We start from the raw sequence: 13,232 nt of genomic DNA, 5'->3' as shown, positions 1-13,232 counted from the left end.
CCAGTTTTAAATGGATTGAGGTACTGTTTGATAACTCTGGTCTTTTAAGTCGAGTCTGCTTGACGAGTGAAGCAGTCTGCGATAAGTCGAGTATGAGTTGAGCATTTTTTTTTGACAAGTAGACTACTTTTTACTGAGTACTACTTTATGAGTCGATTCATTTGTTTTCAATGAATCCTGAGGTTTTGTATTAGTTGAGTACCTTTCTACAAGTCTTGTGTACCTCTGGTGAATTATTTTAATGAATATTTCGATGAGTATTTTGAGTACCGAAATGTGTACTTACAGTTGAGTACTTGAAGAAGACTTTGCGGAATGAATTTTGATGAACAGTTTGAGTAAAATGCAAGCAGGTCTTTAAAAAATTAAGTCAAAGTGGCAAATGTATAACTAGATCATTAAACCAGATTTGTCCAGGTTTTTGGCTTTTTGCAGCGCTAACGTTGGTCTTTTCCAAGACCTGGACACAATTTACTTAGAGCAAATGCATTCAAATTTTCCTTCCTGATTGGTTTCCGTCTAGATTGGTGGGTTGGGTAAGATCAAGACCAGCACAATCATCAAGGAGCTCTCAAAACCCTGGATGCTGGATGAGGAAGCAGCCTGGAGACCACGGAGAAGTTTCCTTGGAAGATCAGCAAGGAAGAAGTCACCATGCTCAAAGAGAAGGTAGAATCTCCTCCTTGGGATCAAGCACCCCCCCCCCCCCAGTGAAAACTATAAACTTTATATTTATTTTTGTGTAAGTTGGTCAGTAGTCGGCAGAATGATTCACAAGTTAATTAATGCATGCAAATTAAAGTAGAGAAAAAAAGGAAATTTTAATGACTATCATCCCACCCTATATTTTTAGGCTATTGAAATGTCAAACCCTTCAAAACAGATTTCTACCTACCTTACCACACAGTTGTTTTTTTGTATGTAGTAGAAAACACCACACTTTTGGTTCTTGGTTGGCCTGATTATTGTATTATATGTTTCAGTGCCCAATTCATTTCATGGAGCCTTTCAGAGATCTCTCAGGTTATTCTGGATGGCTGCATGTCTAAGGAAACACATGCTTTATATAATGCTCTGTATAATTTTTGTTTGTGAACCCCCCCCCCCAACCCCCGCCCCCACCTCCCACCACCCCCAGGCTTGACCCTACTCATCCCTCACCTCATCTCCATGAAATCCAACTGGGAGAAATGCAAGCTGCGCGTCTTTGCCACCACGAGCAAGAAGGAGCAAATGGACAGGGAGAAGATGAACATGGCCAACATGCTCAGCAAGTTCCGCATCAACTGCTCGGACATGGAGGTCATCCCGGACCTGAACAAGAAGCCCAAGGAGTAGAGCCTGAGACAGTTCAAGGAGCTGTCCAAACCCTGGATGCTGGATGAAGAAGCAGGGGAGACCACGGAGAAATTTCCTTGGAAGATCAGCAAGGAAGTAGTCACTACGCTCAACGAGAAGGTAGAATCTCCTTCTTGCACTCAAGCACCCCCCCCCCCCCCTCCACAGAGAAAACTATAAACGAGGGCCTTTTTGGCGCAATCGTGGCTTATAAATGCTGGTACCAAATGAACGATAACCAGCATGGGTGAACCAGTGAAGTGTCCCTCATTCCGGCTTCTGCTTGTTTGACTATAAAGCGCCCTCTTTTGTCCATGCATGGAGACAATACACTTAGAGCTCTTCCCAGTACCCGCCTTATACGGAAGATGGATAGTGCCACTCAATGAGTGTGAATATATTTTTTTGGGTGCGTGTGAAAATATTTTTTTTTGTACAGCGGCCGCCACATATTATCTGACGGCCGCCAGATAATAAGTGGCGGCCGCTGTACAAAAAAAAAATATTCACACTTTTTTATGTGGCGGCTGCCACTTATTATCTGGCGGACGCCACATAAAAAAGTGTGAATATATTTTATTTGTACGTGTGTAAATATTTTCTTTGCACAGCGGCTGCCACTTATTGTGACGACTTATGTAGCTGCTGCCACATAATAAGTGGCGGCCGCTGTACAAAAAAAATATTCCCACACGCACCCAAAAAATATATTCACACTCATTGAGTGGCACTATCTGTCTTCCGTAACTTAACGCGTAGTACCTAGTTTTTGTGATTTCAACATACAGGGTGAGCAGAATATTTCAATGAGTATTTTGAGAACCGAAATGTGTACTCACAGACTTTGCGGAATGAATTTTGATGAACAGTTTGAGTAAAATGCAAGCAGGTCTTTAAAGAATTGAGTGAAAGTTGCAAAATGTATAACAAGATCATTAAACCAGTTTTGTCGAGGTTTGTCGCTTTTTTTCAGCACTAACGTTGGTCTTTTCCAAGACCTGGACACAATTTAGTTAGAGCAGATGCATTCAAATTTTCCTTCCTGATTGGTTTCCGTCTAGATTGGTGGGTTGGGTAAGATCAAGACCAGCACAATCATCAAGGAGCTCTCCAAAGCCTGAATGCTGGATGAGAAAGCAGCCTGGAGACCACGGAGAAGTTTCCTTGGAAAATCAGCAAGGAGGAAGTCACCATGCTCAAAGAGAAGGTAGAATCTCCTCCTTGTGCTCAAGCACACCCCCCCCCCCCCTCCACAGTGAAAACTATAAACTTTATATTTATTTTTGTGTAAGTTGGTCAGTAGTCGGCAGAATGATTCACATGTTAATTAATGCATGCAAAATAGAGAAAAAAAGTAAATTTCAATGACTATCATCCCACCCTATATTTGTAGGCTATATAGAAATGTCAAACCCCCAAAACAGATTTTTACCTACCCTACCACACAGTTGTTTTTTTAAATGTAATAGAAAACACCACACGTTTTGTTCTTGGTTGGCCTTATTATTTTAATATATGTTTCAAATAATTCTTGTTTGTGAACCCCCCCCCCCCCCCCCCCCCCCCCGCCCAGGCTTGACATACTCATCCCTCACCTCATCTCCAAATGCAAGCTGCGCGTCTTTGCCACCACGGGCAAGAAGGAGCAAATGGACAGGGAGAAGATGAACATGGCCAACATGCTCAGCAAGTTCCGCATCAACTGCTCGGACGTGGAGGTCACACCGGACCTGAACAAGAAGCCCAAGGAGTAGAGCCTGAGACAGTTCAAGGAGCTGTCCAAACCCTGGATGCTGGATGAGGAAGCAGGCGAGACCACGGAGAAGTTTCCTTGGAAGATCAGCAAGGAGGAAGTCACTACGCTCAACGAGAAGGTAGATTCTCCTCCTTGCGCTCAAGCACCCCCCCCCCCCCTCCACAGAGAAAACTATAAACAAGGGCCATTTGGGCGCCATCCTGGCTTATAAATGCTGGTACCAAATACACGATAACCTGCATGAGTGAACCAGTGAAGTGTCCCTCATTCCGGCTTCTGCTAGTTTGACTATAAAGCGCCCTCTTTGTCCATGCATGTAGACAATACACTTAAAGCTTTCCCAGTATCCACTTTACGCTTAGTCCCTGGTTTGTGTGTTTTTAAGTCCAGTCTTGCAACATCTGTTAATTGTGTCCAACCTTTGACATTCTGGTGGGTGATTTTCAATAATGAGATTGATCACTTTCAATCCATTTTTTCGTACAACTCTCAGTTCATTTGATTTGCCAAGTGCATGGAACTCGACTTTATTAAACATCAATAAATCACTCCATTTTTTCGCCTGAAATCTTTCTTTTTCTTTCAAACCAACAGACAGATGCGGATCCGTGAATTGCTTCGCCAACATTCCTAGGAGGCTCAGCTCATTGTCATGTAAGTACAAACCGGCGATAACGGCCACTATCGGACAATTAACCTATCACGGTGGAATTGCGTCAACGCAGCTTGTAAAATATTGTCTAAACATGATATACAAATGGACGCAGAACGCCAAAATCTGAGACAAACAAAAGTTAACGTACACAATTCCATGAGCCGTTTCGCGGATACCGCCATCTTTGAAAAGTCATCCCATCATTCTCAGCTACAGTTGCATGATGAGACGTATTTTCATTGTAATCCCCCCCCCGAAAAAAATAATTCAAAGATGGCGGTATCAGCGAAAAGGCTTATAGAGTTGTCTAAGGGGCGTGGTTAACTCGCAAACGGCGGTAGGTCAATGGGTGGCGTTTTTCATGGCGGCACAATTGCTGACGTTTACACGAAATACCAGAAATTCTTGAAAAGCAGCTGGCGAAACAAGAAACTTTTTTAACAAAACTAAGGACACTTGTGTAAAAACTAATAGTTACTTGTGTAAAAAGGGCATTCTTTACAGAATACTGGGGGGGGGGGGGGTGTTAACCGCTGGTGCAAAAAATGGGGGCGGGGTGAGCAATAGATCTAACAGTGCTTGTGACCCAGTCTGACTGAGCTACTGTGGTCACCTGATCAAAAGTGGTGATCTGATTGGCCAATGTGCACTGTTGATTGACATGCAGGAAGGGTCCATTATAACCTTTTCTTTGATTTCTTCCAGGAGTCTACCTATTCCCAGGAAGCGTACTTGTTCAGCTTACATGTACATGTGCTGGCTGGAGACATTATCCAAGGATATGCTGTCAGCAGGGGCCTTGCATCACCTGACCAAATATGGCATCCAAATAAAAGTCAATACAAAGAAATTCACATGAAATGATAAAGTGACAAAGGACAATTCCAACCAGTTGAAAGACCCTCCTCACTTGAATGGAATTTGTGCTTTGTTTTAATTGATTTCGTTAAGATCGTTTCTTTACAATCTAACGGGCTCACACTTTCACTGAAGTTTTCACAGTGAGTTTCTGGAATGCAATCAAGTAATGCTGATTAAGAACAATACCAGTCTTCAAATAATTTGGAGTCTGTTAATTAAGAAATACTGTTAATTAAGAAATACTTGTCGCACTTTTGCGGGCTTTAAAATCAACAGCCAACTCCACATTTTTCATTACTGTGGGCACGCTTCTGTTTCAACTGAAAGTAATTAAAATCATGTTGTTTTTTTCATAACGAAGCCAAGTGAAAAAAGAGAGTATTTATCAACAATGGTGGTGCTTTTGGTAATCCTCAGAATGAGGTTTTATGCATACTGTTTTCATAGCCAGTCAATTGTACTACTTTTACGTAATTCTCACATATTGTAACGTTTAAAATAATGCAATCATTTAATAAAAACCAGTGTATTCTAATTGCTGTGAATAGCATTAGAATATTTCAAACAATTGTTAATCCAAATGCCAAGCTTAAAGTCTATAAGAAAATCAGATTCAATCACTCGAGACTTTTTTCGTGACATGAAATAAAAATTGATACATGCATGGGATTGATTTAATTGACATCATCTGTGCTGGGCATACAGGGAACATATGGCGAAGAAAATAACATGTTAAAGTAAACGCCCTAAAATTATCCAGGTAGGTAGCAAAATAATTTGTTTGTCTGTATGTCTTTTATACTTTGTTTGGAAAGATTTCCATATACGAAGTTCACTCAACACTCTGTGTACAAATCCTATGAGAGTGGACTGAAAAATTCTAACTGTTTTCTAAGAAAATGCTTGTATTTTCTCACTGCTCAAATTGACTTTGATGACATGAATTGTTATCTGGGGGCTTGTTAGTCAATACAGAGGAAAATAAGTGAACTTCGCATATGGTAATCTTGCCCTTTGTTTACTTTAGGATACATTTATTGTGTTTAAATACCCAATACTACAAATTAGTTGCATTTGTTTTCGGGAAAAAAACATGTTATTTTATATGTTCACCAAATGTGGCAATAAAAAAAAATGGCGGTCAGAAACATGGCCTAAAAAATCCAGGTTGGTCGAGATAACGCCATAAACACAATCTGTTTTTAGTTGTTAACATTTCTGGATACATGGTGGCACTGCTTTATTGCAAACCCTTTATTGCAAAACTTTTGTTTCTAAAAAAAATGATGACCCAGCTTGCTTTGAAAAAAATATTAAATCAACATATTTCTCGATAGGCCTACAATGGGTACAAAAAAATATCGTCAAAAAACTTAACGCATACTTTTCACTATATCTCAATACTCATCCATATAGCTAAATATTTTGTTTTGCAAGAATTTTTAAAAAATGGTGAATCCATTTTTGTATACAGATCGGCGCATGCGCAATGCAAAACCATTAATAATAATATTTTGTGACATTGTCATTGAAAATTATTTCTTTTAATTCATTGGTTATTGTTTCGGCAAAAATAGAAAGCGATTTAAAAAATCAGCAACACGATGCTCGTGTATCTTTATGTGTTGGATTGTGTTTATTCGGGGTAAAGAAGGAAGCCACTGAATGAGGTCCGGTGATAAATGGAATTACTATACGCCCTACCGGACATAGTGAGATACATTGTATCTCTACGCTGCAGAACCACCACCGCGCTCCCAGACACCTGCTCATAGTGACTTGAATCATCGCTATGGCCAGCGACAACCACGTCGCCGTTCTTCCGGAGATGAACGTACAGGCGGCTGCTGGAAGAAGATTTGCACACAGAAAACATGAACACGTAGGTGCCCGGCACACCACACGTGAACGTGCCGGTCTCGAGATCGAAGCTGGTACCCGGCAGAAGCGTCTCGGTCGCCTGGAAGGGCAAACGGGTGACGTCACTCGTAGAGGTAAACAAGCCGCTCGTCCTCACCACGGTGAATGCTACCCGCTGGTTGGAGTCGTCTGGTGCCTCCCCTGGCTCACCCTTTTGACCTTTGACACCAGTCCGACCGGTTTGCCCGACTGAACCTTTAGGCCCAGTGTCACCTTGAGGGCCAATCGGTCCGATTAGTCCTGGCTCGCCTGCAATACCAGTACGGCCTTGGAGCCCCAACTGACCTTTGACACCACGTGCTCCCCGCTGACCCCGGGGGCCGATATCACCCTTTTGACCTTTGACACCAGTTTCTCCTGTTGGCCCAACTAAACCTCTTGGTCCCATCTTTCCCGGCAGGCCTCTGCCGTCGTCACCCGGCTCTCCTTTTTGACCTGCATCACCCTTTGACCCTTGTAAAATTCCTACAATTGCAGCTGTTTCCTGGCAGCACGTTTGGCCCGCCTGAGACGCAGGACCATCACCGTCCGAGGGAACCGGCCCAGTAACGGAAGCTCGGAGGTTGACGGAGTTACCCAGAAGGAGGGCGATTGAAAGAACGGTTGCCAAGAAGATTTTCATTCTGTACAGAATAACAACGATTAAACTGAAACAAATCAGGTGAGATTTTTTTTTCGATAAAATAGTTTTTAAAAATGGGAAGAGTAGTGAAAAATATTGAGGTTTGATAAACAGGAGAACTAGTCTAAATATCATGACAATCCGCCGTCAGATTTGAAGAAAAAAAACCCTGAAAAACATGAGATTGGAGGAATCATTGTTCGAAGAATGTTTTCTTTGTTATATAACAGTGGCGTATGAGGGGTCAAGGGGCTAACATTTATGAGAAGCCTAGTTTATAAAACCGGTTGTCATGGCAACCCATCGAATCGATTTTGTTTTTAATAAAATTTAAGAAAGGTCACCAAAATGCATTCCGATAGGGCGAAGCGTTCCGGAGCTGTAGTATTTTTTTTTGGAGGGAGGGGGGGGGGGGGGGAGGCGGAGCACATCTTGCCCCTTCCCCGGTCCTGATAGAATCATTAATTAAACCTCACCACACCCACCTCGATGGTTCGTTCTTGAAGATCAGGTCCAAGAAGAGATCACAAGAAGTTCAGTGTAGGCTGAAAAAAACATACAAACGAATACTGGTTAAGTTTACAGTTTAATACTATTTTATTATCAATTAAGATAAATGGGTGCGATTTTTTTCTTATTGGGATCCATTGCCACCCCAAAACAGGAAAAATTACTCACTAATTAATAAGGGTCAAGTAATTAGAATAATAGGTTTTCCTGTCCGAATTCGTCAAGAAAAACAACCTGTTTTAACGTCGCATTGTTCACTTTCTCTCGAATTGACTAATTCTTGAAATAAGCATAATATTTGTTTACACGTTATTATTGAAACGATTTTTTTTAAATTAATTTTTGTGAAGGCATGTATCTTTTTTGAGACACTAGTAACTCGGTCAAAAGTCTGTTGGCATTCTAAGCTTTCGTTGCACTTGTCCAGGCAAATTTACTTTTAACTCCAGTTCACTATGAGTTTTAAAGCAGAAATGAACTTTTTCATTCACTATGAAATATTATAGGGTTTCCCGCCCAATTTCATACTTTGCTAATAATAATAATAAAACATTTTTATTCAACATTGCATAAAACATGCAGACCTTTTCACACCCGGTTGAACTTTAATAGCGACAGCTCAAAATATTTGAGGGTATTCTTCATTCACGCTTGAAAAGTAAGCAACACATTACGTGACTTGTGCATAGAATTTCTTGTGCTTTAAATTTCAGTCCCGCTCGGGAATTCACTTTGATGCATACGTTTACAAAAGCAACACAGTTCAATGATATTTGGAAGTTGCATTAGCAAGATATTGTGTTATAGTGATACATCAGAGTATAAAATGACATGGCTTTTGAAAAGTTTGGATTAAGGAATGTACAGCTATTTCAAAGATTGGAATGCCTGGGAAGGGAATATGAAAAAAGCAGAACAGAACTGTATCAATGTAAAGTGTCAAAGTGATAGAAGGAAATACATTTAGAACACTCGCCGATAAAATACTATGTCAAAATACAGGTTTTTATGTAGGGACAATTAAGTGATTAGTTTGTTAATTGTTGTAATCACTCTGTGGAAATAAAAAAAAATCGTATAGGCCTAGGCCCTAATTTTTTTGTAGCCAATACAATTGGCGAATTGCGAATTGCAAATTAAATGGACCCCTTATTCCATTGTACTTTCGTTGAAAATGAATACTTCCTCTTACAGATTCGCCTATACTCGGTGCAAGATCGAAAACCAACAAAAGAAATGGATTTTCTTTTGCACGACAAAGTTGCCTACACGATTTGGTGGGTGTAAATATTAAAAAATATATCAAATGCGTTAACTGCGACCTTTTTTTCAATGTAATGAACAGTCTCTCTTATTGTACGAACAAGTTGCGAAATTGGACGCAAAAACCTATATGTTATGATTCCCGAAGTTGATAAACAATCACAAACGAATTACAACGTGATCAACGATCAAGAAAAATTAGGACAACGGTTGCGAACACAATTCCGATTTAAAAAATAAATAACAGAAGACAAATTCCAAAGAATCTGATTACACAGCAACTAAATATTGGTGTGATCAATATTTGTTTTCATCTTAGTTCTCTTTTTTGGCCAACTGATGTACCTGCATAAAAATATGTGAAGGAAATTTCAGCATGTTTCCGCTATAAGTTCGAGGCACCCTGATGAGTTTAACGAGGAATTTGCAAAGACTGCAGGCCAAAATGTCTGGCACAGTTCTAATGTGGGTGTTATAGGGAGGGAATATCACTCGAGCGATGTTTTCTGTTAAAATTTTGACCAAAAGGTGTATAAATATAGAGAAAAAAATACAGTCTCCCACCAAAATCACTGCTCTGTTCTGATGATTGAGTGAGGAAAATGTCAAATAACAGACACTCACCTCGATGTAACGTTCTTGAATTCTATCACGAAGGGAATCCTCAACACTCAGCAGATTGCGAGCTGAAAATAATACCAACGAAAATGAGTCATTGAAAATCCGCTGGGAGATATCTTGGGGGCTGTTGGGGAAGCATAGCTGAATTTCACAAGTAAAACATCCCCAGATACAAATCTCTGTCGGGCGAAATGTGATCTGGATTGATTATATATTTTTTAAGCGGAATGCGTCCTGCATGCAACGGCCCTGAACAGACCCACGCACGAGCAACAATATTCGTGTCTTCTTTGAAGGATTTAATATTTTCGAATCAAACGCAGTAACTACCAAAACAAATGCCCAGATTTTCTGAGAGAAATCTGTATGCAAAAAGAATTTAAGGCCACGTAGGATCATTTACAATTGCCTGGAAAAGTACATTTAATGACAGAAACCTTGCAATGCTGAGAGTGAAGATAAGACTGGTATCAAATACCCGGTGAAAGTTTTTCGCCTGATATATCGGTTGAAAACTTTGCAGGTGTTTTTAAAATTAAAAAAAATAGTTAAGGTGTTATAAAGCACGGAATCAAGTAACGAGATCCAACAAAATAGTGCATACGTCTTCTCTGCTTTTTCTCAATGATAGTATCCACTGAGCTGAAACTTCAACAGTTTAGTTGCAGCCTTCTTAAGTTTTTAAGCCATTTTGTTGCTTCTCACGAAAAAAAAATTAAAAAGCAAATAATCCTATGTTTTCTTTTTTAAATTGCTTGCATTTGAAATTGTAGGAATCACAATGAGCATACATTTTCTGCATTATCAAGGACAATCGATCTCATACCAAGGAAGTAGTGGCGGAAATCAGGTGGGCACCGCAGTCAAGGTACGGTCGTTACAAAAATAATTATGTTCCGGATTGGAAATCAGCGCACCGGTTTGACTACTAGCATCAGCCACCCATGTTTGTTAACCGAGTAATGTCTCATATTTTTTGTTTTTATTATCTGTGTACCAACTGACCAAACACTTTCAAAGTATTCAGCAAATACTACTTTTGCCATTTCAAGAAAATATTCAGCGGAATCTAAGTGGCATGCTGAGTGGAACCCTGGGCTACCCCCCAAAAATTGTGTTCTGGATCCGCCCTTGACAGGGAACAGAAGGGACGAATAATGTGCACAGACATCAACGCTGTACATGATTGCTACAAATGAATCCAACTAGATAAAGCAATTTGAACTTGAATAAACTGTGAGCAGCATCACGATCCGGTCCGTTTGTAGTTGCGCCCTCTATATTCAGTGACACGTTCATCTTGCAATGCTTCAATGTTTGATGATCAAACCGGAATGGCGCACTGTGAACTCTAGCGAAATGACACAGTTTAACAACAAAGTTCAAAGGGTACTGAGTATCCACATAAATGATAACACAAAATAAGACAGGCATGTTTGAGTTGTCCGGATTTCCTGAGGAACATTCTTCCGTGACCAACTTCCCCATAACTCTTCATCCTGAATTAGTTTGAGTGATTGCCGGAATACAATGTGAGTACATCGATTCATGTTTAAAAATTAAAATGATAAATTAAACAGGGAAAAACGAGGCAGAAAATAAGGGGGTGGTTGATCATACCTATATACTGTTTAGGTTAAAGAGTCGAACATTCGCAAGATTGTTTTCTTTAAATCAAAATGTTAATGCAGTAATTTTTTACCTGAACTATTACAAGTGCGTGAATTATTTTGAATAAGTGCGAATCCCGATCAATTTCAACTATTCTGAATCACAGCAGGGAACTTGATGTAATGAGCTCTTTAAAAAAAATGCTCCCAAAATTTGATTCAAAACCAGTCGAGTCTGAACAGCTTTGTTTTTGACACTGAATTATTTCGTGTTTGTATAGTGTTATATCAGACAAGATATATCGTCTTAAAAAACTGAAGACGTTTTCGAAATAGTGTGCCGGTGGGCAGACTATTAACGTGTGTTAGCAACGAAATTCAGTGACAAGAACCAAAAATGATCCCTTTAATTTATCTGTTTTGGTCAAATGTTTAGCATCAACTAAGCTAAAAGTTCAAAAGTTAGTTGTGCTGCATCATACTTAAGATTGTGAGCAATTGATCCTATGTTCCTCTAACTGGTTCAAGGTTGCTTGAACTTGTAGTTGTAGGAATCACAATGAGCATACAGTTTCTGCATTTGTGGGGTAAGTCGATCTCATGCCAAGGAAGTAGGGGCGCAAACACTACAGCTGGACTACCGCAGTCAAGTTACAGTCGTTAAATAAAGATTTATTTTCCGGATAGGAAATCAGCGCACCGGTTTGGCTCTAGTAAGCCACCATCTGTTTGTCAACTGAAACGTGTCTCACAAAATATTTCAGATTTGTAAAAATCTGTACCAATCACCAAAAACTTTCGAAAAATAAGCTAAAAATCAATATGGCTGTTTGTCCAAATATCCAACAATCTCAGCGGCATGCTGAGTGGAACCCTACATGCAAATACATGAGTGAATTCATCGAGAGCTTTTGCTTCAATCTCTTCAGGCGAACAGAAAGCCTGAATAATTTGTACAAACATCAACTCTATATGATGATGAACTTCTACAAATTCATCCAGTGAAATAAAGCAATTTGAACTTGTATAAAACTCTGTGCATCATCACGATCCGGTCCGTTTGTATTTGCGCCCTCTATATTCATGACTCGTTCATCCTGCTGAATGTAACTTGATGATCAAAGCGCACTGTGAACTCTAGCGAAATGGCAAAGTTGAAAGGGTACTGCTTGAGCAATAACACACAATAAGACGGGAATGTTTTTGATGTCCGGATTTCCTGATAAACGTTCTTCCGTGACCAACTTCCACATAACAGCTGATCCTGAATTAGTTTCAGTGATTGCCGGGAAACAATGTGAGTACATTGCACCAGAGTTTCCGTGCTTTAAAATTAAATTGATAACATTAAAGTGGCAAAATGAGGAAGAAAATAAGGGGTGGTTGATCATACTGATTTTATTGGTGAGGTTATTTTTAAAGAATGGAGCTTTCACAATATGTCTTCTGTAAACCAAAGAAAGACATATTTTTTAAAGTATTAAAAGTGCGTGAATTTGTTTAAGCATTAATCACAATCAGTTGAAACTATTCTGAAATCAGCAGGGAACTTGATGTTTTAAACTCTTCAAAATACTGCAATCAGATATGACCAAAAAAAAGTCCTACTGATAGCCTTTGTTTTGACAATACAACTTTCCGTGAATGTACAGTGTGCTATCCATTATAGTGACAAGATTTCAACTTTATCAAAAACTAAACCAGTCAGTATGTGAACAATAATTTAGTTTGAAGCGTGCGAAATGAAAATAGAGGCGGAAATAATGTCAGACAGGAATTCCTCATTCCGAACAACAAAACCCTGATATATTTGGGTGATCGGGTACTACCCGATCATTGTTTGGAAATGTTAAGAAATGTCTTTCTTTCTTTCTTTCTGGGTTTTTTTCTGACAATAATTATCTGCAACTTTTCTTCTGAACAGTACAGACTTCAAACCTTTAACAAACATCAACGCTGACTCCGAGGTGTACCTTTTTTATACTCTGACGTCATAATGACGTCATCGGGTTTCTTATTACAAGCGATTTCACTGCAAAACCTCATAAACAAAATGAACAATAATGTTCACACTTT

The 13,232-nt window shown here is 39.6% G+C and overlaps 1 protein-coding gene across 1 annotated transcript; it reads right to left on the bottom strand.

The window, feature by feature from the left end:
* Positions 1–6,246: 6,246 nt before the first annotated feature.
* LOC119734317 (complement C1q and tumor necrosis factor-related protein 9B-like) lies at positions 6,247–12,409 on the bottom strand. Its single transcript, XM_038207755.1, has 2 exons — positions 12,402–12,409; positions 6,247–7,030 (listed from the first exon to the last, which is right to left on the bottom strand). Exons 1-2 carry the CDS (start codon positions 12,407–12,409, stop codon positions 6,247–6,249), a joined length of 792 nt encoding a protein of 263 aa, XP_038063683.1.
* Positions 12,410–13,232: the final 823 nt, after the last annotated feature.

Source organism: Patiria miniata, unplaced genomic scaffold, assembly GCF_015706575.1.
Source record: "Patiria miniata isolate m_02_andy unplaced genomic scaffold, ASM1570657v1 HiC_scaffold_10, whole genome shotgun sequence".
In the NCBI taxonomy this organism is placed as follows: Eukaryota; Metazoa; Echinodermata; class Asteroidea; order Valvatida; family Asterinidae; genus Patiria; species Patiria miniata.
The sequence above is the reverse complement of the archived record's forward strand: the minus strand, read 5'-3'. Positions and strand labels throughout refer to the sequence as shown.